The sequence below is a fragment of the Nyctibius grandis genome, chromosome 10 (genome assembly GCF_013368605.1).
Source record: "Nyctibius grandis isolate bNycGra1 chromosome 10, bNycGra1.pri, whole genome shotgun sequence".
Classification (NCBI taxonomy): domain Eukaryota; kingdom Metazoa; phylum Chordata; class Aves; order Nyctibiiformes; family Nyctibiidae; genus Nyctibius; species Nyctibius grandis.
Window position 1 is genome coordinate 24,410,176 of NC_090667.1, and position 27,198 is coordinate 24,437,373.

General features: G+C 42.9%; 1 protein-coding gene across 7 annotated transcripts in view; it reads left to right on the forward strand.

Moving 5' to 3' along the window:
• The window catches only part of SLC6A6 (solute carrier family 6 member 6), a 116,252-nt gene that overhangs the window by 75,527 nt on the left and 13,527 nt on the right, over positions 1–27,198 (forward strand). For all 7 annotated transcript variants that reach the window (XM_068409653.1, XM_068409652.1, XM_068409655.1 and 4 more), the window contains 8 exons: positions 6,419–6,658; positions 7,246–7,380; positions 9,668–9,902; positions 15,670–15,802; positions 19,172–19,306; positions 21,224–21,327; positions 21,441–21,565; positions 26,131–26,243. In XM_068409653.1, the coding sequence (XP_068265754.1) occupies positions 6,419–6,658; positions 7,246–7,380; positions 9,668–9,902; positions 15,670–15,802; positions 19,172–19,306; positions 21,224–21,327; positions 21,441–21,565; positions 26,131–26,243 (1,220 nt within the window). The remainder of the gene's footprint in view (positions 1–6,418; positions 6,659–7,245; positions 7,381–9,667; positions 9,903–15,669; positions 15,803–19,171; positions 19,307–21,223; positions 21,328–21,440; positions 21,566–26,130; positions 26,244–27,198) is intronic.

The following is a 27,198-nucleotide window of genomic DNA, read 5'->3' on the forward strand; positions in this document are numbered from 1 at the left end:
TCTGAGCAAAGACGCAGGATTTTATAACAGCTCTGCACTGTAACACGGTACCTATTCGAAGAGCATGAATGGAAACAACAGCGAGAAAAAAGTATGTGGAGAAAAAAAGATACCTTTTGTCCAGACCACAACTGATGAAAAAGAAATTGCATTAAGCCCTAGGCTCTCTCTTCAGAATAGACTTCAGCTTTCTAAAGGAGTGCATTTTGCTCCTAGAAAATTTTCAGTAGCAGATTTTCCAGTCAATCTTAGAAGACTAAAAAAAGTGTCATAGTGAAAGAAAAGGAAAGGATGAAGGAGTAAGAAGGGAGGTAGTGAAAGTTGGAGGCAAAACTGAGAAAGAAGAAAGGATACAATAGATATTTAGATAAATACCCACACCCAGGGAAAAGTAATCAGAAAAAGAGGAATCCATGAAAGACAAAGAGAATCATGAGATGTTGTTCAGGGAATTTTTAGAGGCGTTTTTAAGAAGAGAGACAATGTGTGCAATAAAGGGAGAGGTATTATTTTTCAGAAAACGTAAGTATCTGGTTCAATGAAGCAGAAAGAACTTGGATATGAGTTAAGGACAATAAATGAAGTCAGGTGCTCTTTGGATACTGGTGTGGCCTCGAGGGCTGCCAAACATAAAGGCTTTTTCTTCTGCAGATCAGAAAGACTTGCACTGAAGCCATAAGTTTGATCAAGGGGCTGTTTATTTTAATCATGTATCGATTGGCTAAACCACACTGCTCTGGGAGGCAGGGAAAGCTGTCAACAGCAAGAATTACAGCTTTCAAAGTTCCAAGTAATCCTAGGAAATGAGCCAAACATAATAAATGCAGTTTGATTCGGGACCTGATCGTACTACTGTTGAAATCAATAGCAGCTTTTCCATTGCTCGCAATGAGAATGGAAGCTGCTTATTTGAAGAGCAGCTTTGATCTAGCAATCAGGGCAGCTAATTTTGAAATATTCATGAATATGAATATAAAATAGTAATAATTAAAAATGGCAGATCTAGGAAAGCTCATTTTTTTAAGGGAGGTTGACTTTGATTTCCAAGATACAAAAGAAAAAACTGGCAGAAAAATAAGAGAGATGGTAATGTCGAAAGAGGCAGTGAGCTTAAGTGGGGTTAGAAAAATTAGTTATAATGTGATATGTCTTTCAAAAGCCATTGAGATAGAAGAGGAGGAGAGAGCACTGAGAAGCTCAAGACATACAGTCTGTGTGGGCTGAGCTTAGTAGAAAAGGGTCCTTGGAAGCAGAAGTAGTGGTGGTGCACATCACGCTGCAAAAATAATCCATAAAATCAGCAGTACAGCCGTACAGTCATTCCTGGGGCAGCATTCCCATCAAGGTCAGAGACACTCTGAGTATGTACTTTGCTTTTAGTTTTCAAAGGGAAGAAGGAGCTAGAAAACAAATGTTCAGTTACAGTTCTGGTCACCAGTTCAGTATGTTGAATCCCTGTTCAAAGTTTATATGTGTTGACCAAAAAAGAAATAACTCCTTTACTGTGGTTTCTGATCTTCAGACATGAGACAGGGCACGCATTTTAGCTTGCATAAATATTTAGAACTACATATCTGTGTGTACAGGCAGACTTTGATTTTCATGTTTCCATCAGCATTTGGAAAACCATTGTTTTGAAGACTTGATTTTTAAAGATTATTAAGTGAGGTAGTGTCCATGATGAATTTGTCCTCAGGGCACCTCCTGGAAGGTGTAACCCTGCATTGCTCACCTGTTTCTGGCTATAAGCAGCTTGGGGTGGATCTTAACTGTAATCCCAAAGCAGAAATTGAACAGTGTATTTTCAGATGTGTAATCTGTCAAAAAAAAGTCAGTGGTTCAGCAGTAATGTGAGTTGTGTCTGTTCTGACAACCAGCAGGTCCTGTCCACGCTGGTGGCCTTCCCCCATCTGCATCTCTCACTGTCTGATCCCTCTGCCCAGTGCCTCCTCCTTCCCCTACCCCTCATTTTTTGCATGTTATGAAGGATTACATTTCAATGCCAGTATTTTTTAAAGGGTATGAGTTATCTGAGGTGCAGGCTGTACGTGCAAAGATACGATCGCTGTAGCACAGTGGATGGCCCAGGCCGGGTTGGCTGTGAAAGCACTCTGCTTATGGCTAATCTTTTGGTATTTTCAGCTGTGCATCGAAGACTAGTCTGTCATGGGGGGCAGCAAGAGAGCTTGGGTAATTGCAGGGGTATTTCACATGAGGAAATTTGTGCACCAGGCACAAGGGACAGACGTGTGGTTCTCCTGCAGAAGGAGAGGAGCCCTTGAGGTGCTCTTGGACGTACCAGGGAGCAGATGCTCGAGAAATGTGAAGCGCCCGTGCTTGCTCCCTCGTTCTATTTTTTCCATACTTTACCAGCATTGATTTGACAATCAATAACTTAATCCTCAGTTAATTAGGGTTTGTACCAGTGTATGTGAGAGCAGATCCTGGGCCTGGCCCAGTCTGGATCCTTTCTCCCAGCTAGATCAGGCTCTAGCTGTTTGGCTGGACTCAGCCTAGTAGCACACTGTAAATGCCAGGCTTGACTGCTGCTTTTTATTTATCGGTATTGAGTTCATCAGATGAAGCCAGAGCTTCCTGGGGCCGTCCGAAGCTTCCTGAAGGGGGTACTCTCACAGGCAGATGTGGCTCCTGGAAGGCAGACGTGTGTCTCCAGGAGGCAGACATATGCCTCAGACTTGGATCGCTCCTTTTGGACTCTGTGGTTGTAAGAGCATTTTCTTACAATATATTTCCTTGGGGGAATCAGATGGACTTAGATCTCGGATACCATCCCCACTAAGTGATACAATAAAAATAACCTATTATTCTCTGGTTCTGACCTGGGCGGTGACAACATATTGTTTCAGCATCTCTGTCAGACTATTTCCCTTAAGAGCCATTTTAACCTCACCCAGTGGGATATAACTAAAGGAAATGAAACTCCGATCCCATTAAGGAAAAAGACAATGCCTTTCACTAAACAAACTTGATTTTCTTGGCTTTTCTTTGCCAAGGAGAATCGCCTGTACCCCCCACCCTTGCAGCCTTTGTAGACAGTTCCTGTAATTGGGAATGGCTGGGTGGACACCAATGGTTGGCAGCAAAGGGGGATAAATCCGTCATCCCTTGAACGTGACATGGGCTGGGACCACAGTCCCAGGTGGCCGCTTAGCGTCAGTTCCTATGGTATTGGTCGACAGTACGTGCCTGCCAGCCACAGCTGCCGGCCCTCGAAACACAATCGTGATTTTAGCAAGACTAGATAAGAAACACACAGTAAAACTGGGCTGTTACTAATTTTGTGCAAGCATTGGCTAGGTACTGTACCGTGCCCCACTAGTGAGAGCTGGTGACTTGAGCAAAGTGGTGGTGGTCCATCTCCTGGCACCCGTACGACGAAACGGCCACCCCAAAACCAAGTGTGACCTTGGGGTTTGTCATTTGTGGGCTAAGGGAAAGCTCACCATCCATCTTCACGCTGCAGCTAAGGCTGAAACAAAATTTACACTCAGTAATTAGGTTTTCAAGCGTGGCCATTAATTTGGGATGTCTTAAGATGAATTAGAAATCCCTTTTTAAAATGCAATCCCACGGAATTATGAAGTAGGAGCCTGAAAAGGCACTGTTTCACACTTCATGTGCAGATAATTAGGACAAACCACAGGGTGATCTCCTTGTCCCAGGGAGAGTTAGGGTTTACAGAACACAATCAATTGGTCAGGCTTGCAAATTCTGGGTAGGACTGAGTATCACCTGGGTCAACATAAATCCACAGGCAAGAAGATTAGAGCTGGCAGAAAAATAAAGAACTCTGTGTCGCAAGATAAAAGTAGATTGCAAAAAATTGCAATCTTGGAAGAGTTTTTCATTTCAGAGGTGGCCATAGGTCCCCTCATTTTTTTTACATAAATGTTCCCTGCGTGCCCAGTGTTCTGTTCCGGGGTATTTCCAGTATCAGTCCCTGTGGGGAGCAGTTCAGCTCCTATTTCAAACCTTAATCCTGCAAAGATCTACAAATGTTTTTATCTCTGTGCCCTGTTAAGCAAGGTTATGGCTCTCCGAGCAGTTCACCGAAAAATTGTCAGAAAAACAAGAGCATACCCTAAACACTAGGTGTGAGTTGCTCTCTCTTTTGCACGCTTTCTTCCTCTGTTGATTGGTATTTCAGTAACCCCTGTGAAGAACAACTTCCATGAGAGACAGTCCAAATGCCCTCCATTCCTCAGCCCAGAATAGCCTGTTGCCTGATGGTTATGACATTTTCCTGCAAGATGAAAGATAGGGATTCAAGCAGCACAAACAGCAAAAGAAAGTGAAATTGGGCTTTCTCCATGCTCAGTTGCTGTTGCAGTGGGAGCAGGACATCAGCCGCCTTGTAGCTGATGTCCTGAAACCACTTTGAAAAAAGGTGGTTGCACCTACTTATTTTTTTTTTCTCCCTCAAGAGATGACTCCAGGGGATGATGCAGGGTGGTACCTCTTTGGGGCTTGGAGTGAGATGCAGATGTCCCAGGGAAGTTGAGGCTACTGTGAATCCCTCTTGGAGGCACCTCCATTAATCTCCATGCATGATACTAGGAATGCGAGTTAGCTATTGTGAATTAATTCCCTGAAGTAACTAGGTGCCTAAAAGCTGTTACAGAGCTGGCCCTACCATTTTTATTTAGTTACTACAGTACTTTATCTCATACCATGTCTCTAACAGCAACCAGTAGGAGATATTTTAGAGGAATATGTGTCCTACCCACATACCCCCACAGTGGGTGGTGATGATCCATCACCTTGTGATTAACTTTCTCCTTCTATGAGCTCTCTCTGCTGTTGACAAGAAGGTATTGCAGTTGCTCATATCACTTCTGTGCAGTCAGCAGTGGCCTTCTTTAAAAAACAGGAGAAAGTCATAATGATTAGCATTGTGAAGATTAAAGTCCCTTTTTAGGTCATGGCCTGATAGACAACTGCTATCGCAATAACCATATTGCAAAGGCCACAAATATGTCAGTGGGGTGAATATTGAGCTGCTGTGGTTTGCAAAGATGTGTTAGCCTTCTGAAACTTTCCGTAGTGAATGGAAAGATTTATGGGTACAGCGATGCATTTCTGTCTCAAAATCATGTTTGGATTAAAAACTTCCTGCAGAGCTGATGTCAACTCAGGTTCCAGGTCACTGCCACAAGCTAAATCAGGTTAGAGATCAAAAGCAGCACGCAGGTACGAGGGAGGCTTGCAGCTATCAAATGGGATAATCTGTAGCATGATTTTTTTTATGACTGTGCACCCATAATGACATGTACAGGCAGGGAATGGTTGTGGTCTGGAATAAACTTGCTGGTTTGCCTGGTTCTGGTGAAAATTTCACGTGCTTTTCAGTATTAAAACACTATGCAAAAATAACTGGTCAGATCCAGCTAAAGACACTTGAGTTATGTGGGGAATGAATTGGCCTCATATGCCTGAGATCTGAGTTAACATAAAAGCTACAAGTTGTTCCTAAATTGTTTTCATTAGGAAATCCTGGATAAAAAGGCAGTTGTTAGAGTAATTCTTTCTGTTACTATTTTTACACAATCTATGATTTTTGAACATCATAAATTATACATATAAATTAGAAAACCAGCTATGATTTAATATACTTTGGGTTTTGCATCAGGTGACTCATGCCACTGACTTTTTAATTAACTAAGGAGCCATCATCAGTCTTGGCAAACTGTTCAATCGCATAGGTGCGCGTAAGACAGTAATTGAATATAAAGGTTTATTTTTGTCCCTTTATTGATGTCAAGGGAAAACTGTGCGGCTATGAAAATGGAATAAACTGAAAAGATTCCTTCAGTTCCTGCAGGTTGATTAGAACAAATGACTTTCCATTCCAGTTTTTATGGATGTATACTTTTCTGAAAGCTTTATAATACTTCAGGGAAAGGAAACTGCAGGCAATAAATGATACAGGATGGTTCAGGTTATTGGGAAATAGAGGAATGGGTTGTATCTGGAAAGGTGAGATTTACTGTTCTGCTGTATTTCACTTAAACGTTTGAGAAGGAATCAGATGCAATGATTTGTACCTTATTATGGGCATGGAAGCAGCATGAGACACTTGCTCAGTAACACCATTTGCTGATGCCGATGCAGTGTGCAGTCTTTGTACATCCTTTGCCTGCAGCCAGCACGTAGGCAGTGGTGTCCAACCTTTGCTATCCACTACATTGCACTGGCTGCAAAGAGGTGACCTCAGAGTCCGAGGGCGGTTTGTCTCCCCTGGTCAGTGAAGGCAGCAGATGTATTCTCATATCTCAGCTTGATAAACAGCACTGGTTTTTATGGAACTGAGTTTGGTTAAACAGTTCTTGCAGTGTTAGAGAGCTCTACCAGTAAAGACTGTCTAATAAACCCAGTGCATTTTCTTTTTTCTATGTAGAAAGCAGAAATATGGCAACAAAGGAAAAGCTTCAGTGCTTGAAAGATTTCCACAAGGACATCCTCAAACCTTCCCCCGGCAAGAGCCCGGGGACACGGCCTGAGGACGAGGCAGAAGGAAAGCCGCCCCAGCGGGAGAAGTGGGCGAGCAAGATTGACTTTCTGCTCTCCGTGGCTGGTGGATTTATTGGTTTAGGCAATGTCTGGCGGTTCCCGTATCTCTGCTATAAAAATGGCGGAGGTGAGTATTTCTTTTATTCCATTCTCATGAATCAATCTGTGTGCCTCACGCTTACTATTTTTCAGTGCCTTCATCCAATTTTTGAAAAAAATAATCACATATCTGCTTTCTGCTTTCTTCACCAGTCTTCAGGAGAAGTTGTTTTATTACTTAATAGTTTTTGTTGAAACTTAATTATGGAAAAACAACAGCGATTTAAAATTTTATACTGGTGAACCTTTTCTGCTCTTTTACTTCTCTTACAATTGAGTCTGAGTTTTAACCAAAAGCCATGCTATTAATATAGACCAGTGGATTTCAGAATAAGAGCATTCTGAGCCATGTGAAACTGCTGTGTGCCTAACCCCATTGTTATTGCAGATTTTCACTTTAAAAGGTAAGAAAATGCCCTTTCCAGCTTCATATACCCATTCCACTTGCAGAGTTTGAATATGAGCGAAAACACCCCAGAATAAGATTATTGTATACTGATATTAAAATATCAAATATGTTTCTTTGTTTATGTATGTCTGTTAAAACTTTCTAGACTGTCTTGTGTAAAGTCTCTCACTTCATCTCAATTTTGTACTATTATATTTTCTCAACAGGTGCATTTCTTATACCTTATTTCATTTTCCTGTTTGGGGGAGGTCTTCCTGTGTTTTTCCTGGAGGTGGTGCTAGGACAGTATACCTCTGAAGGTGGAATTACATGCTGGGAAAAGATCTGCCCTATTTTCACTGGTTAGTACAGCTTGTTGTGCTTCACTGCTTAAAGACACCCCTGGAAACCATATGCAGCAACACTGTTCCCCTCATGTCCATTAATTCAGCAATTTGCCATAGTAATTGAGGGTATGATATTAGTTCCTGGAAAGGTAGAAGTCAGAGAGTCTGAAGGACAAAGTAAGGTATTGATTTTGATGTTATCATCTTGTTAACTGGCAGAACTGCTGATAAGCAAAAAAGAAATTGCATATTATGCCTTAAAAAGGCAATTGCCCATTCTGTTCACAGGTATCGGAGAAAGTGGTGTTTTGGAAGGGTAGAGCCTTTTACATGGCCTTAGTGAAAGCATCTTCAAAGTACTATTCTGGTCTGGAAATCATACTCCCTCTGCTGTGTGAAAGCTTATCATTGGCATCATCCCTCTGTTACCGATACAGCCAAAACCTGGACAGCATTTTGTGGTAGGATTCAGGAACGGGACTTTCGTCATAACTGAGCAGGTCCTGGCAAACAGGCGTTTTGGCCTGGTATTATTCAAGGGCCTTTGCCAGCGAATGAAGAATCACTCACCGCTCACAGGCACTATACGAATGTCTCTATGGAAGTTAACTAGAATGAAAAATGGAAGACAGGTTAGAAAAATTACTGAGGATGCTTGTCATGTATAGATTGGCCTTTACAGCTGGACAGCACAGGCAGAATCATTTGGAATAATGACACTAAACAGAGGGGCACTCTTCAAATCCCATCTGGAAGGAGCGGGCACTTCACGCTGGTGTGTCTCTAGCTCTGCCACTGTTGCTGTTCCAGGCATCTCTCTCCCCTTATGTCCCTTATGTCACTCCAGGCAGATGTGAGGGCTTTCTCCGTGGCTCACGCTCCCACCTAATACTCAGAACACTGCTGAAGTTAATGTAATTGTGCTGCTTTAGCTCCATTTTCTTCCTCCTCCTCCCACTTTTGTGAAGCTTTTTTTTTTTTTTTTTGAGGAGGAAGGAATGTTCCTTGTTTAAATAGGAGTCTCCCAGGCATCCGTAAAGAGAAATTGTAGCTCTAATAATGACACTAGCTGTATATCCTGAATGAGAGGCAGCTGTACAGAGAAATAGCACTTGCTCTGGTTGTTTTCACCTGACATAAATATAATCTCCAGTGGTGAAGACTCCTGTTGCAATAAAGTTTGGAACTGTAAAATGTGAAGCAGGTATCTCAGGTGCTGGGGTAGTCATCAGAGTAATGTTAAAGGGAACCTCATCGGCTTTTTGTCCTCTTCTAAGAGACTCCTCTAAGTTTTTAAAGGAAATCTCCTTTTTTCCCTGTTATTCCTAAATGGCAAACTTTGTAAGCTTTTTGGAGGTTAACATTCTATATACTAAAAGATTTTCAGAAAATGGGACTTTTCGGAGTCCTTTCATTTTGTATTTTAAAAAATAGTGACTGCTTCTGACTTAAGACGTAGTATGAATCTGCTTGTGGAGCTAAGCTGCCGGGCTAGGAGAGAGATACCAGACTCAGGAGAACAGTTGTGGTACTTAATTAAAGCCTGCGCCAGAACAGCATTCCACTACCTCCCAAAGTTGTGTAGGACTCACCCTTATCTGTCCATGACCCTGCTTATAACAACAAACAGGGAACATTTTTTATCGTCAAATATCGACAGCAGAGTTAAACATTGATTCAATTAACCATAACAGCTGCAAATATCACGCTTCCTTTGCACAAGTGAAATGGGGGCAGAAACAGCAGCTTTCACATTGATAGCTTTGGAATTTTCCTTTTTAACTCATTCAAGAAATGTCTTTTTTTTTTTTGCACATAGGCTGAGCCGAGCCAGTTGATAAGTATGAGTGGTGCAGGGGCTGCCCAGCTGAGCTGCCTCCAAGGAAGCTGGCTTGGGGGACAGTGTGGTGAGAATGATGTTGCCGAAGTAGGTACCTAAGATGTGAGATGCTGTAGCTCCCAAATAAGCAAAGCATGATGCCTTGACTTCCTTTTAATAAAACCTGAAATAGCTGGGTTAGTGTTAAATTGGGTAGACGTCCTGCAGACCTCTCCTCCGATGTCAGCAAACCACAGCCAGAAACTCAACCCTGAGTGCCACTGCTAGTCAGAGGTCATGGCAGGTCTGTCCTTCTGTGTGATCAAGTTGAGTGGACTTGACCTTCCAACAGCAGTGTGGTAGAGTGAGATACAAGTCCACAACACAGCAGGAACAGCACCAGCTCCACGAGATCACAAGGCACCCTAGCAAGAAGTGGCTGTCACGTCTGCACGTATTTCTTTTCTCTCCTCCTCTTGCCAGGAATTGGTTATGCTTCCATAGTGATTGTGTCCCTTCTGAATGTGTACTACATCGTGATCCTGGCCTGGGGACTCTACTACCTGTTCCAGTCGTTCCAGAGCGTCCTGCCATGGGCGCACTGCCACCAGAAGTGGAACACGCCAACCTGCGTGGAAGACACTCTCAGGAAGAACAAAACACTCTGGATATCACTGAATGCCACTAACTTCACCTCTCCTGTCACAGAGTTTTGGGAGTAAGTAATCCCCTCTTCGTGGCGCCTTCGAGGTGTTTCAGTGGCATGCCTAAAGTCAGGCCTGACATTTTATGGAAGGCCTGTGGGGAATGTTAGATAGGAAAAGAAAACTGGATGTCAGTTGTTTGACTGGTGTTTGATACTAGTTCTCACCCATCCTGAGCTGGACTGGCAGTGGAGGAAGGTGTTAGATGTATAACTGTGTTCATCCTAGAGCGTGCAGGGAGCTCTAAAAGCCCAGTGCAACTTCTATTTTGGAAGAAAACTTTTTTCCATCTTGGTTGGGATTCTCTAAATGCAGCATGAGAACAGAAACAAGTCACCTCAGATGCCCTGATAGCATGAATTTACAATGGAAACAGTGACAAATCACGCCCATTGTGATTGTCTCTCTCTCTTCCCCAGCTGTTAGCATTTGCAGTACCCTTTGTGAAACTATAACACATCTCTTATCAGTCTGACAATCATGCAAGGCATTGACCTTACCAATAAAACTGACAGAGGTGGTGAACGTTCTCCTGTGCTGTAGGTTTCTCAGGTCGTCTTTGTTACATCATTTTTCCCTGCAGTCTCTGAGGAGACTCTGTTTTGCCAGATGCCTGGATTTCATCAGGCCTAAGCTTCTTATTCCCATTTCTCTCTTATTTTTCAAGTTTTAAATTATATTATATAACCTGATTTCTGAACGGGCATGACCTCAAATCTCTGTGTTTATAGAGGTGTCAAAAACATAGCAGCAGAGGAGGACACCTGTAGGGAAACTTAAATCCAAAGGATCTACAAATAGCTCAGAAAGAATTTTTTTTCTTGGCTTGCTCAGATGGTCAAGTAAGAGTAGAATTAGTTTCTGGCCCCAGCTTTTTCAGCATGTTTAAAGTCCAGTTTGGTCCCTGATCAACTTGTACCTACTTCTCTATTTTTAAAAAGAAGCATCAGCTAGTAGCCCCAGCAGGAATGATGTTCATGCTGAAGATATTTGGCATGCTTTAGGTTTAGAAAAAAATACTCCTATGAACTGTACTAAAATTTGTAACACAGGAGCCAAAATACAAAGGGCAGATTGGATCTTGGATGAGCAGTTTATCAAGAGGCACCAGTGGCTGGTGTGAGAGATGGGATACAGGCTGTAAGGGCAGTCGTTTTCACCATGCCATGAGCACTGACTTTCCATGTTGAGCGACAGATACTTTCCCAGGTGACTTCGTCCCTTGTAAATATGGAGGAGGTTGGAAAAGGTTTGTTAAATGGTACCTTTGAATATTTTAGGGGAACTTAGAGGCAAGTTGCAGTAGAAGAGGAAGCAACTTTTACTCCCTTGGACTCTCCCACAATGACTTTGGGACTGAGGGCCTTGAATCCAAATGAGTGAGTGGCTTGGTAGGATGTTCAAAGGTCTCCTCAAGGCCTCCCTAAGAAGCATGGGTCTGCAGTGCTGTCCCTGAAATAGAGTTACTCTCCCAGGACTTCAAAAGCAGTGTGTTCATCTTCAGTTTTGTGCAGTCATTTTGTTCACAGGTCCTCTTGTACCTAGGGGCAGCCGTGAGCTTAGCAGCCTCCTGATGTGGCCACACTGCTCCAGAAGCTTCTATTCCTGTAATGCACAGATTTGTGGGCCAGGTTGTCTCCCTGGAACCCCAGGTGACATGTCCACATCAGGAGACTGAAGATACCATAGCAGAAGGAAATGGGGCTGGGAGTTGGAAAACAGGTTGTAAAAGAAAGAGTGGGGGCTCCAGGACCTCAGGGGACACCAGGTATGCAGTGAAGGGTCTTATGGCAGGGCAGCCTGACCATGAGTTGGGGAAACGATGTCCCCATGGGAGCACGTTAGGGCTGGAGCTTTTAGTTAAGCTTCCTCTAAAAGAAACCAAGTTTCTGTCCTCAAAACTCCCCTGCGAGCTGAACCAAATCCTCCTGTAGACACAGCCTAATAGGTGTTGTCAGGCTGGAGGCGCCCGAGGCTGGAGGACAAGTCCTTGCTCCTCACAGCGCTTTCCCCTTCCCTCCATCTTGCCCTCACTGTTTCTCTAGCACAGCTGGAGCAAAGGTTGCTCAGCGATTAACCCTTGTGGAGATGACTCTCCTTGCACTTTGCAGCCACTTTTAACTTTTGTCCTCAAATAAGAGTTTTAAACATCGTGAACTGAACTCTTCCCTGGAGGCATGCTAGGGAGGAGTTTGGCTCTGTAATCCTACTAATACAGACATACTGTCCATAGCTCACTGTTTCATCATGAGCGAAACTGCCCTTAACAGAGCAAGCTGCCTTTGGGACTCATGGCACTTAAAGAAGTATTAAAAATAGCTGTTCTCTCGGCATAAACAACTATTGGTGTCTTAAAGTAAGGACAGAGATCACGCAGCACTGTTGTAATTAAAGTAACATTGCTTTTACATGGTGCAAGCATTTAGCATCCCCAGTTTTTCCCCAGCCGTGCTATTATTCTTTATAGTTCCGAAATCTAAAATAATTTCAAGAACTTTCAGGTACTTTACCATCGTAGGCAATGCCAGCTGCCAGCCAGCCAGCTACTGGCATTGAAAGGACAGGTCAATAAATAGTCTTTAATGGAAGACATCCATCTGCTTTGTGGCACAATAAATTCTGATTTAATTCAGAGGTTTGTGAGTATTTGGTTTCTGAAACCCAATGCCGTTTTTGTTGTGGGACATTTATGTAGTGTCCTCATCAGTATTGCTTTGTAAAACTACCGCTGCCCAGATATAATTGACCACATTGATGCATTAACCTCTTCGTGTGGAATAACACGTGTCCTTCTCAGCCTGGCTGGACGTATAGTACAGCCTGACATTTCAGTTCATTTGAATGAATGTTCTGTGCAAATCACATGCTTGCTTGAGCAGCAATAAAAGGGGGTTAAGCAAATCTGTCCTTGTATCAGGAGACTTACCTCTTGGTATCACATGCTTCAGGTCTTTTTTCTGAAGATTTTATTTTAAAGTCCAAAACCTTAAAGGCTTACACATGTATTAATACATAAGGGATAAGTGTTATAGGGTAATTATGGTTGAACAAAACCTCTGATTGTCTGGTGCTGGCCAAGTGTTTATAAATATTTGGTAATCAGCAGACTTTATTTGTCCAAATCCCAAGAAAGACCATCACATGCTAATGGCATGTTATCCCGAAGGGAGCAACACAAAAACTAAACAAAATCTAGGGCAGCTGTCTCTGCCTTTGGGGGCAAATTTGAGAGTTTTAAAAATTGTTTCGTATTCTCCTCCTAATTGTCTTCTGCTACAACTGCTTCAGTTATTCTCGTCCATCCAACATGAAAGGGTGCTTCGCCTTTGCTGGTATGAAAGGTCCTGTCTGCATTCACTTGATTAACGAGCTGGAGTATCCTGCAAGGATTGCATAACTCTTCTCATTTTATTTTTGTTTATGTTCTAGAGCCAGTTACGGCTCCTATCACGTTTCCATATTGCACACACTAGTGTATGAACAAAGTTCGAGAACTCATGTTTACAACAGACTTGGCCCCAGCCTGTTGTTACATTGATTATATATGAGTGACAGTTAATGACAGCATCAAGACTGTAAATTAGAATTAGTAACAACTTCATGCATAAATGGCGTGAAGTTAGTTGAGTGGGCTTGGCTGAATCTAAGCAGCAGTGGGTGTGTAACAAAACTGAAGAGCTGTCAGCATAGCCTGGCTTGTGCTCCTTCCTGAACTTGAGTTTTCAGGGTATCGCACATCCAGGTTGAGTGCTTCTGCTGCAAAAATATGTTGGGTTAGGTTTCATGAAACAGTTTTAACACTGAGGCTCCGCTGGTAATTCTGAGCGGATTCCTTGAGGTAGTCAGTCTTTGTGAGACGAGATAACCCAGGACAGCGAAAGCCAGCACATCACTCACTGCACTTGCTGCCTCACTGTAGAAAAGTAATGTATCTGGCTCTGAGTAACCCACTGGGGCCAAAAAAGCTTGAAAGGGTTGCTGGGGCAAACTGCAGGTGAGATGACCGTTTGCTTTTAGTTCCCTAATAAAAAGCAAAGAAGTTTTAGCTGCATGCATTACTAGAGCTCCCTATTCTAAAACGCATTTGCAGTCAATTATTCATGGCTTCCTGAGAGCTACCTCTATAGGTTGCCTTTTTAATATGAACTGCCCCTTAGACTGGAAAATTGCCATTTATTTTTTTAAAAAGGCACAGAAGGTTGCAGCTGAAGTTTTTTGCCTTATAAATGTATTTTCTTCTTTTGTATACGCACAGCGGGTTTTGCTTTGGTTTCTTTAGGCTCAGGTGAACCAGGACTGCAACTTTATGCCAAATATTCATTACCGAGGGGTTTCTTGTAACTGCTGAATAGCCATGCTGATTAAGGCAGGCTTACCCTGTCTGGTGCCATTAGTCCTTTTCCATAACAAAATACACACACGTTCAGAGAGAATAAAGCTTTTGGTGTGAGAACACATTCACACAGGTAATCTGAGTGAATTTGGCAAACAGAGACACAAAAACAGATGGATGAGGGTTTGAGTCCTATTAAACTGGTCAATTCGTGGGCTTTACTCAAAAAGTAATTGCAAATTTTCCATCGGTGACTTCATTCACTATTATTTCCTTGGTAGTAGGGGGAAAAAAAAAGTTTAATTAATTCAAGGGAAAAACAAACCACAGTGGTTTGTCCTGTACTGGATCCACAAGCAAAGGTGCATACACCACACTTGTGGGCCTGACCCTGGTATGGCACCCCAGAGTGGTGCCATACTTGCTACTTGTTTGGTAGCAAGTTCATTTCTCTAGTCTTGAGGCCAGGCATTTCTGTTGTGACTGGCGTCAAAATTCTCCTTGACTTTAAAAAAACCTGCAGGAAGTCTTCAGTTTAATAGGTTAATTTGCAGAGGAGTTTTAGCTAAGGGAACAGTAGGAAACAGTTTGTTCTTTCATACACTTTTGACAAATGAAGTAGGCATCAGGTATGACAAGGTCTGTCCAATATGGGAGGACAGTGTATGTTGCACAAAAGTAAAAAAAAATAAGTTTTAAATCAGTGTTTAATAATGGCAACTACCAAAAGAGAGAAACCTTAATGAATTTTTCCCCTCAGGACCAGAGTATTTTGATGGTCGGATGTTGCTCCCTTAAGACCCTGCTGAGGAATTTCTTTTTATTTAGCCTAAGTGACAGAATAAAGTTTACCAGCTATCTCGAGTTAGTTAAACAAGACCTCTGAGGGCGGGCGGCAGCGCACCCGGGCAGCGTTTGTGTGTGGGGGCCGTGAACCGATAACGGCTCCAGCCTTCCCCTGCAAAGCCGCGCGGTGCAGTGGTTCCCTGCGTTGCTTTTTCCCTTTCCTCCTTGCGGCAGTCTTGCTAACGAACTGAAAAGGAGGAGAAATACGTGGATGCAGGCCAGTTGCAAGGGTCCGTGATGGAGGCATTGTGTGCAATGCTGCCACGTGGCTGCGAAGCCGGGGTTCGCGGCAGCACCGGTGAGAGCTGGTCTTGCATCTTCAAGGGAGTAAATGCAAAAGCCACAGTGCTTTGAACATACTTTCTCATACTGAGGTGGTCACGGGCTGCTAAAAATAGCTTAAAATGAAATGCTGTGCAATATATTGAACAAAAGAGTCCCACAAACCTAGGGAAGATGTAGGGCTGCAAAGCTCAGCTTTGCTCACATAGGCTGTGCTGACTTAGCAAGCAGTGTTTTGAACACTCAAATGTCACAGCCAGACCCTGCATCAACTGAGCTCCTGCATCTCTCTCTTGTTTTGTTTCCTTTCAAATATTCAGGCGCAATGTACTGAGCTTGTCCTCAGGAATTGAAGATATTGGTATTATCAAGTGGGATCTAGCACTGTGTCTTCTCCTCGTCTGGGTGATATGTTTCTTCTGCATTTGGAAAGGAGTCAAATCCACTGGGAAAGTAAGTGCTCTTTTACCCTTTTTATAATCATTGCAGTTAGCAGATGTTAGGAATACTAAGTAGTGCTGTTCTTAAAGATACTCACCATTTCCTTGCAAAAATATGTATTTTTGCACTGAATAAAAGAGGGACTTGGATTCAACCAACTTTGGAAAGTCATTGCCAGTGCCCAAAATGCCTGTCAGTCAAGTAGCCGTTACTGGAGTGGCATCAAGCAGCAGATACAAGCACGGTTCAAGTACCACTTTGCCTCTCTGAGGAAGAGTGTCCCACTGATGCATGTCATGAGCGTGGAAGGTCTTAAGCTTGCGGTGTTGTGCTCTGCTCTCCCTGTCCATGCTCTCACACCAGTCAAGTTCATTCTCAGTGCAGCGGGGTGGGTGTTAACATAGCTGTGGTAGGGATGTTTTCAGGCAGTGCAAACTGCTGGATGCATAGCATTTTTGAAATGCCACTCACTTGCAGAAGAGTTCCGTGTAGACACAGAAGACTAAACTTAGATACTCGTTTAGAAGCACTCTCATTAACAGAGATCCCAGATAGTTTGTGGTTTTAGTCTCATCGTATGGTCGTTAGAATCATGTTTTTCTCTAAAGGATAACAGTTAAATCATTCCTGAACCTCATCCTACTCCAGTGCAAGAAACAAATTACAGCAAATCTTGGCCAATCGCTTAACTACATGAAGCATTGCCCCTTGCACACAGTAGTGTTTTTAAACCTAGTTTAATGAGAAAAGGCTTTTGAAGCCATTGCATATGTGTGGCCCTCAGCTTTCAAAACGGTTGGTTGAGGCAGCATTTCAGATAAATCTAACAGAGGTAGAGAGGTCTCAAGATGTTAAGTTCCCACATGTTTCTTGTCAGCTAGGTGGAAGGGAGCGACCCCATTAGTGTCCCACCTGAGAGAAAGGCCACAGTGTGAACCCATCTTTTATCAGCCTCCGGAGAAGTCAGGAGTGAGCGAGCAATTGCAAATGCCTCAACTGCAGAAAAAGCATCATTTAGCAGTTTTACCTTGTTACACGGTGCAGAACGAACCAGGAGACAAAACTCCATAGGAAACCAGACCTCAGTAGTTCCACTGTTGACTAAACTACTTGCTTTACTGTCGTTCCTCTTGCTTTCTGTGATTTTTATCATGGAGTCTCATTAAAATCATGCTGGTGCCTTACCCTGGATTCCCACCAGCTTTGCCCCAAAGAACAACTTCCACACCTCTAAAGCATACATTGACAAAAATGTTTGCTTCTCCATTCCCTATAATTGATGTGACCCGATGAGGTGATTGTGTAAGTTTTACCATAAAGGTGAACACAGTAAATCTCCTGCAGTAGCCGAGTGGAAGCCCACGTTTCTGCAGTACCTTTGGTGAGCCTGGTGTCTGCTTGGTAGAGGTTATAGGAGCGCCGAGACATTTTTCCAAGCTCCCTATGGTACATTATTTCAAGCCCCTGTGAAGGTAACAAGTTGAAAACAAGTCTGTTAAAATCAGTTATCTAAAAATGTGTGTGTTCTGGACACCCAGCAAAATGGTCTCGTTTCTAAGACAAGGCGGCTGGTAGGAATTCGCTGCGTCCTCTCCTCAGTGACTGAGCTCGTGCGGGTGTAGAGCCAAAGCCCAGCAAAACCACTGGAAAGTCTCCGGTTGACTCCATTAACTTTGGGGTCAAACAAAACTAAACTGTAAACTCTAATGGAGGACTTAAATTATTTGAGAAGTCTAGTTTACTTTACTAGATGGTTGTTTATAGCACTTCCCTGCTTTCCAGTGTGTTAATGGCTCTTTGGAGAGCAGAAAAAAAAAAAAAAAAGACATAGTTTTTAAATCTCGTAGTAGTGTATTGGACAAATAAGCATGAAATCATGAGGAAAAGTAATAGTTGTGCTTATGCACAACGTGCTTGATCTTAAAAATTCCTCCAGCATGATGAGAGAATCTTTACCTGCAGCACAAAGGCCACTTTCTGAGTGTCATTTACTCCATTCCTGCAAATACATCAAGGCATATATTTTTTTTTGTAAGAAAACTTTGATTTTTCATAGGCCTGGCTTATATATAAAAAATTAGAAAGCACAGAAATCCCCCTTTTATCCTTCGGGTTTTAGTGAAACTGGGCTAATGTGTAACATATATTATTTGTCAGTGGAAAATATACAGAAAATTCAAGGAGAGAATTAAAAAGGAGATGTATGAAAAGATTTCCTTTCATTTTATGAAATCAGTCCGGCAATGCAGGCTTTGAGTTCTCCTTGTTATTCTCAGAGGACACACTTAAGAAGAAGAATGGTGCATCCCGGGAGCTTTGCTGTACTTAAACAAATTCTGGAAAACAAAAATAGATTTTAACTCATGGCAGCAAACTGTAATTACCTGGGGGGATCATCTGACTCCATGAAAAATATCCTTTCTTGAACAGTAGTGATTCTTGTCTGTAACACAGTGGTTATATAAAAAATGAGAGGAAGCACTGATGAGCAAAGAAAACAAAATGTTAGAGGTCAAAAAGTGTGGGTCTAAAGATGGGACTGTCCAAATGCAAGCTCAATTAACCCTCACGCTGGAGATTAAAGCAAAGGGCTCTTTCATCAAATGAATGAGAAGATAACAAGAAGAGAAGTAGGCTGTTGTTCAAAGAGAGTGGGAATAGAGGTTGAAGATAATGAAGACATATTCTCAAACTGGATGAATAGAGCCTTAGTTTCCAATAATGATGTTGCTGAATAGGCAGCAAGGGCAAGAATGAAGTTATAGGACTGGAAATTACCACTGTTGAGGCTGATGCCAACCTGAAGGGCTTCATGCGTTCAAGGCGATGGGAAGGGAGACACAGGAGCACAGACCAAATGATCATCTCTGAAAGAAGTGCCTTGTGAAATCGCCTGTAGGAGCAGCAGTGAGGCTGCACAGCAAAGTTAGAGGTAGCAGCAGAGCTTGCAAAACGGCTTGCAGTTTTTAAGTTCAAATAAAGAATGAGGTAATATTTCAAACGCCCTCAGTTAGGCAATCTCTTCAGCTTCCCTGGCAGAGGTGCGCTTGTCATGTGAGGAGGACAAACAGGCCAAAGGCAGAATTTCTAATGAAAGTCATGAGTTGTATAAAATCCTGCGTGTTCTCTCCCTGGGTGACGTGACCACTGTCTGGAGGGCTCTGGAGGGGTTCCTGAACCTGCATTGCCTCCAGGCCTAAAGCAATAAGGTGGTAAAGACCATTAAACTAAATGTAGACACAGAAACTCAGGTTGGGTCCTTTTTAGGTATGAGGGGGATTTGAATTCCCATCGTTAGATCTCTCTTGATTCTGGAGGTGTAGCGTTGACTGCCACAGACTAAACGTACCTTTTTTTTTTTTTTTTTTTTTTTATTTCCAGGTAGTGTACATCACTGCCACATTCCCATTCATCATGCTCCTTGTTCTACTCATCCGTGGTGTGACCCTGCCTGGAGCTGCAGAAGGCATCAAGTTTTATCTTTATCCTGATATGTCACGGTTAGCTGACCCACAGGTACAGAACCAGGAGTGGGGAGCGGGATGATTTCCTGTGCAAAGGGGGATGGCGGAGGGTGATGGTGGTGATGTAATGGCAATAGATTTTTTCCCCACGGTCTTTAGAGGTACAAATATAGCATGAACATTAATGCTGGGTTATATTTTCCAGAGATCTGCTTGAGAAGGTCACTGTTATATGTGTTAATGCATCTTTCCATGTGTATGTATGTGTATGCGTGTGTATTTTTTTTGTGTCAAAGGACTCTGAGGCTGTAGACTCTGTCCTGTTATACAATCTCAGCTTTCTTGTCGGTAAGGTAAGGGAGATGCATTTTTTTTAATGAGGATAGTCTTTAGTTTCAAAGGAGAGACACGTGAGCTTCACAGATGGAACAACAAGCAACAACTGTGAGTACCAGTGTCACTTAGCTCCCACGGCTCAATAGGAGGAGATTGGGTAAGAAGTGAATGAAATAATAGAAGAACGAAAACCCATGGAAAGGTGGAGAAAAATGCTTTCTGAGGCACAGGAACTACCATTCACTTAGCCCTGGCTAGTGGAGCTAGGCTTACTCTTTCTGTATAGGCTGTGACTAAGTAAAGATTCCTGTCCGTGCTCACAGAGTGCAAATATGTGACACTTGAGCAGACGAGCATCATTTCAGCCAATAGTGATCATGTGAGAAAAGAAAAAAAAAAAATGCAATACCTCTCCCCACCCAAAAAAAAAGAAAACAGCAAAATGTTGGTCACAGTGAGAGGGAATAACAACTGTCTTTACTATTACTTTCTGATGAATATTTGGTTAAAATAAAACTCCAATGATAGCTAAATAACTGAAGTAGGAAAAGTGTAATTGAAAGAAACATTGTGGAAATTTCGTTCATTCTCTAGTCCTGCTTTCTTTATAGAAGATACCTTCTTCACAGGAGACATTATATTTTATGAATTAATTGTGTTTTATGGGACTCTATCATTTTTATGATCTACTATTAGCCCTAACCCCAGAGCATCAGTCGATAATGTAGAAGAGATTCATGTGAGCTGGCAGGCCCCCTCCCATAGTCTAGCAAAAGCATCATCTCCAAAGAGACACCAGTCAGCAAGGTGCTGGAAAGCAATGGTGGGAGGGAGGAGGTAGTGGTCTACAGTCTTAATTCTCACTTACTCAGACTCCTTGGTGGTTTCTACTGGTGTTAGCAGGCTTGCATTAGCAGAAAGAGGTGAGCAGATGGGATTCAATGGTTGCATTTTGATAGCTTGCTATGTATTTTCTAACCAAGAAGTTGATCGTGTACTGTTATTTCACTATGTATATGTTTTTTTAATGTAATCAGGAGAAAGAATATTGAGACCAGACCAGATACATATCTTATAAAGTACATTGTATTTTGCTTGTTTTCCCCCCACCCCTATGCCTTTTTATCTTGCATTTGAACAGATAAAAAAACAACCAGAAAGCTAGAAAAATAAACAAACCAAATACACAAACCTATTTCTCAAGCTTTTCACATTCTCAGTTTAGTGTCTCTGTCGGCTGATTCTAACTGAAATGAGTTACAACAGAAATGAGTGATATTATGAATACTTCTGCATTTCCTATTGCACTGAAACACGTTTATTGTTGCGCCAACAGGAAGGATCAGCTGAATGACTAAGAAACTAGAAATACTGAGCATCTCTGGGGAGGGAATACAGGAGCTGTTGTAGAGACGATATTCTTGTGGGCTCTGATGCTAACAATTTTCTTTTCCTTATAAAAGCCAAACTCGCGAATGCGATGTTCTCTTTCCCTCCCTCTCCGCTCCTTTAGCTATCACCCTCAATGGAAGCAAATGTTTTGTTAATTTTGCATAGTTAGAACTGTGTGTTTGTGTTGACCGTTACAATGCAGTGATGCTGGTAATAACAGTCTTTCCGTCTTTCCCTTTAGGTCTGGATAGATGCAGGGACACAAATCTTCTTCTCATATGCAATCTGCTTAGGAGCAATGACTTCCCTGGGGAGCTACAACAAGTACAAATACAACTGCTATAGGCAAGTTTCCATCCAAGGGGGTTTAGTGTTTTAGCTAAATGATGTAAATAAAGTAGGGACAATGGGTTAATTTTTTTTTAATTAACTTGCTCCATGACATATGTGTGACTTAGGGACTGTTTGCTGCTGGGATGCCTGAACAGTGGTACCAGTTTTGTGTCTGGCTTCGCAATTTTTTCCGTCCTGGGCTTCATGGCACAAGAGCAAGGGGTGAACATTGCTGATGTGGCAGAGTCAGGTACGATGGTATTGGTGGCAGTGGTGGTGGGCACTGCCGCCTAGCGTGTGAGCAAAGTTCTGCAGACTCAATCAGCTAACATCTAAGCGATAAAAACAGAACAAGATTTCCCATAATCTCCAGAAAAATAAGCGCGTTGTTGATTTGGGCTTTCATCTAGAGCAGCAAGGGTTAGCCGGGGTTGTATTGCTTACTCTGTCTTGATTAACAGGGCAGCGAACACATTTCCTAGAGTGTACTAATCCATTTGAGTTGAGATTAGAGTTAAGATAACCACACCATTATCCAGGGTCCAGAATGTCATTGATTCAAAAATTTATTCCATCCTTCTTTCCAGACTACCTTTATTTTCATTCAAATGCAAATAGCCAGTGTTCATGTATTTTTCGTAGCTTAGTTTCGCTTGCTCACAGCAGAGCACTGCAGTGGGAGTATCACCTTGGCCTTTTGAAGGGACATACACGCATATACTCATTCCCCTGCCTCACTGAAAGGCAAGAGGAGTTGGAGAACTCCATCTCCTGGGTTATATGGACCATTTCATCCACAGGAACTCTAGTTGTTGCAGTCCTGCATTTGTTCTCTGTAGCTTCAGGGTGAGGTTGACAGAACTGCGAGAAGTCCATTTTGAAACTGGGTGTACACCAGGTTCCTCCCTTATTTCAGAAGTGTTCTTCTTCCCATTAACGCTCAGCTACACACGTGCAGCTGAAGAAGGCTCAATCCTCATAGCATGTGAATGTATCTCAGACAAAACAGATGACATTTTTTCCTCTGTGCATGTCTTGTCCATGAGGGCAGGTGTAACCATGTGTTTTCACGTAGAACAGACAGATTAGATGCGAATTACTACTCAAAAATAAGTCTTTAAGAAAAATATCTTGCTTCACAAGGGCTCGTGAAAAGCTGATGACATTGGTGGCACTGCTGGATTCTTGGGTGGCTGCAATTGGCATTCCTCTCGCCAGTGCAATTAGTTAACGGTATTGGCCATAATGCTTATTTTGATGGGAGGTTGATTGCTTTGTTTGAAAACAGGAAGCAAAGGGATAATCCTATTGAATGAATCATAAATAGCCCCCTTTTTTTTTTAATATGTAGGTAGATCAATTCCAAGAGTACCATTTTTAAGTAATTCCACATTAGGTTTTTATCTGTCTGGTCAATATTTATTCTAATTTTTATTATTCAGTGTCTGATAAACAGGCAGCTATATTCCTGTTGCTTGACATTTTTAGAATTAAACAACTCTATAGTGACACTGGATTGTTAAGTAATGTTGAAATACAAATTAACTAACAGACTTAGTGTTTATGTAGCATTTTTTCAACAGCTCAAAAAGCATGTTTTTAAAGGAGGGATTTTATAGCTTATTATAAGGACAATGAGGGCATTGATTAGCTTCCAAACTTGGCTTTCAGTTTCTTGCATATTTTGTTGTCGATTCCTTCAGGTTTTCTACTTTATTTAAATTCAGCCCTAGTCACTAATGGCCAGAGGTCGCAACTGTCTCACTGTTTCAGTGTATTGCCCATCGTCAATGGCTGGTCTTTGGCTAAATCCTAAGGGTCATGTTTACATGACAGTAAACATTACCAAAATTATCCAAAATTATCCAAACCACTTCCCATGGGTTTCCTCGCTGCCTTTCTCAGCAGAGATCAGGCGCAGAGCCACTGGAGACCGCTTGGTGCCCCAGGGTGAGCGTCCCAGGACCCGCACGGGGCTGTGGGGGAAGCTCTCGCTGCCGCTGCTGCCTCACTGCTGACTTCTCAGCACAGAGACATTCAGCAGGCACGTGAACCTCTTTTTTTGGCCTTGCCTTTTTTGGGTTCTTATGCTGCAAGATCAGAACCGCTCCCCTGGGTCAGGAGAAAGGTGAGCAGAGGCGCTGCCACTTGGCCGCAGCACTGGGGAGAGGACATCCACGGGGCCAAGAACTCCTGGTCACCCTGCCCCTGCCCAGCAAGTTAAATCCCTCCCGCCCTGTGCGTGACACAGTTTGTTTCCTTGTTTGCCCTCCTGAAAGCCAGGGGAACATCAATAAATTTGCTGACAGCAGAATCTCATGGCCACATTTTTTACCTGTGCCAAGTTGAGCCTTGGTGCAATGTGCCCGGGACACACTTGTCAGCGAGGGGTGGCTCCCACTTAAAGCTCTGGTCGCTGCTGCTTGCCTTCACTGGCTTTAATACAGGACCGCTCTGTTAAATTAGACCCCTCTGACTTCCCACTGAAAGCAGAGTTTTAATAAACAGCGCTTGATTTTTTTCAGAAAGACTTTTCAAGGGAGAGAGGAAAGTAGTGGAGGCTCAACAAAGCCATAGTGAGTCCTGTCTAATCTGTGCTGTGTCTGTTTGGCTGGAAGAAATATTTTACCACCGTGCAATTTGTAGCAGTGTTAAAACAGTACAAGATTTACCTTTTTTTTTTTTTTAATCCCATTTGCACACAGATTCAGATTAAGCAGGCCTGACTGTAGTGCCTTGGGTTTCCTAACGCCTGCCCGCTCTCTGCCCCTGCAGCGCTCTCCAGCCGTGCCACAACACTTGGCCAGAGAGTGGGCTGGGATCGTGGCAATCCTAATTAGCTCTTAATAGCAGCCACGAGTGCTTCACTTTTGCAAAACACCCTTCAGAGCAATAGAGTTTCAAATTAAATACTATTTTAGATTATTTATTTTAAGTTGAGGGGATGCCAGGAACATTTTCTTTCACATGGACTTTTTCTATTTCAACACTTAGTTTCAAAGGAGAATCAAAGCTAACACAGGGCTTGGGCACTTGGTGTTAGACTGTACCACAGTGCAAGGACAGTTTCACTAGCCAAAACATACAGAACTGCAGCAAGTTTTGAGAGCAGTTTTACGTCTGTCTCATCAATTGCAGAGATTAGCTGCAAATGCCATGTGGTAGCAGTTCTCCCTCAGGGAGGATCTACTGTGTCCACTGAATTAGGGGGAAGAAAAGCAAAGCCCGCCCCCAAAATCTGAGACATTCACCAATTTTTTTGGTATCTTCTGTCGTATAAAATCTTAGTTGTGTTTCATTTTAAATAAAATTAGTTGCTCAATTTTTGGTTAATTTGTATTTATTTCTGTTCAAATATTTTCGGTGACTTACAGTTTTCTTTAGTTTGGAAAAAAGTCATCTTTTTTTTTACCTCTTTCTCTTGCTTCTTTTTCCATCCTTCTTGTTGGAAAGGAAAAGTGGGAGGTAGGAAGAGCAGTGTTAGTGATTTTTTCTGTACAGATCAGAGATAAGATTTCTGTCCCCACACTGCAGCAGTTTAAAAAAATTCCTTTTCCTATTGAAAATTACTTGAATCCACTTCAGAATCCTGGGAAAAACTGGGTTTTGAGGCTACATAAAACAAACAAGCAGATGAGCCAGGCATTCCTGGGTTTAATCTGAATTTAGATCTGCTCTCAACATTTTTTTGTCGGCTTCACCAAATTTCTATGGCCACTTCGAGAGCCTACCATAAACATTGGCTTCCCAATGTTCCTGTCTCCCACTTAGAGAGGGCTCGCTCTGTCTCGACAAAAGCTCCCGTAAGCCATAGCTGATAGCACCTGGCTCCAGGTGAGAGCGCCTTTGCAGCTCAGCATGCGGGAGCACTGCGCGTATGCTCCGTGTGTGGGTATGAGTGAGATGCCACCTGGTCCACAATGTAGACGAGACCCAGTCTAGTGATGAGCCCTTGCAAACAAGGCTTTGGTTTCCAGAGCAGAGAAGCCAGGCACATAGTCCCAGCCCCATTGGTGCTCCCAGCACTGTTGCAATTCATCCTGCATTTGGGGCTGATGTTTGTCATATTCAGCCATCACTGTAGACAGGTCTGCCTAGGCTGGCCAGATAGGGGCAGATGATGTGACAGCATGGGGAAGTGATTTTACACAGAGTGATTTTACACACCAGCAATTCCTAACAGCAGAAGGCATTTTTTCCAGGGACCACAGCTGATATAACTAGGAGTAGCCTGATCCCTTCAGTGCAGCAGTGAGGGTTTGCAGAAGCGAAGGAGCACCTGGAGTGCCAACCCCGCTCTAGAAAAGCTGTGCTGGGTTTGGAGGTTGCATACAGAGGGAGGCAGTGGTTTGCATTAGCAAAGACTCCCAGGGAATGGTTGGAGCAGAGTCCCTTCCCTGCATGCAAAAGAGTTTCATCATCATCATCTTCATCGTGACCATGTGGCTAGCAGTGGGATTCTGCCATTCCCCTGGTCACCCCCCTTCTCCCCCTGTCCCCAGTACTGTCCTGTGTCTGTGCGGGGCAGATGTAGGACCACCTCCATCATTGGCATGTTTGAGACAGATGTTAAAACTGGTGATCTGTTAGCAATGGCCTCGGGGGTTTGCCTGTGGTTTCTGCTGTAGTCCTGCGTGCTTCGATTTCAGATAAAAGAGCCAAACTGTTTCACTTCTGGTATTTCCAGCCGCGTTTGGATTTATCTGAACGGAACCAGGCATTCCTGCATTTGAGTGTGGCTACCTCTGCCAAAGAGCTGGTACTTACTATTTCTCTTCCCTTCCCTTGCCCCTTTCCTATTCTCTCATTCTCTAGGTCCAGGCCTGGCCTTCATTGCCTACCCAAAAGCTGTGTCCATGATGCCACTGCCCACCTTTTGGGCAATCCTTTTTTTTATTATGCTTCTGTTGCTTGGACTGGATAGCCAGGTTAGTATTATGGGTAAGGGGTGTGTGGCTTTCTGTCTTGGCACTGCTGACTGAGAAAAGCTGGTTTTACAGGCATAAGTTAAGAAGAGGATACCTCTAATGCTGCTTAAGAGGAATTCATCTGGGTTGGTTTTTAGTACAGAGACTGCATTTGATCAGTCTCTTGGTTGATAAGTCAGTATGATGTTGCTCAATAAGTTGCTGTCATCAGGAGTTAATGGCGTCCACAGGACCAGGGCAGTACTCCCTAACCTAAATATCAGTGCCAGTCTGGCCCAGAATACTACCGTTTTGGTCACGGTGCAATGTTTTCTTACTTTGGAGAAGAGCTTAATCATTTTAAAAACATAAAAGACTACAGCAATCTGTTCCACAGAGGACTTTGTGCCATTGTGATCACCTGCAGTGTGTATACCCCATCATTAAAACACTTTGTAAGAATTAATAACTACTAGGAATACAGGCTTTGATAGTTGCCAAGTGCCAAGAAAGAAAAGCAAAGCTATTGTGAGGCACAAAAAGCACAAAATGTTTTGTACAGTGTATCCAGGCTTCATGAACAGCTGGAGGACAAAGCCACAGCCTTTTTGGTGGTCTTGGGCTTGGAGGTGCTGAGCAATGTGGGATCGTGCTGACTTTCACATCACCAGCGTGCATTCAGTACCTCCAAACGGGACAGAGAGCATCTCAGGTTCCAGTTGTACTAATTATACAGCACACACTGCTATTAATTAGTGAGCATGAAAAGAATAAAAAAGTTCAGTCCAAGAAGTTCGGTTATTTTTCCCAGTGGTTGCTTATAGGAATGTTGGACTAAATACCACAAAAGAACCTGTAAATCATTTCTAGATCGTGCACTTACAAGGAAACGTGGTTGACCAGGGATTATGCAGTAACTCCACATTCAAAATCGCCAGAGTTTTCAGGGCAACAGGCAACTTTCTGCACTCAAAGG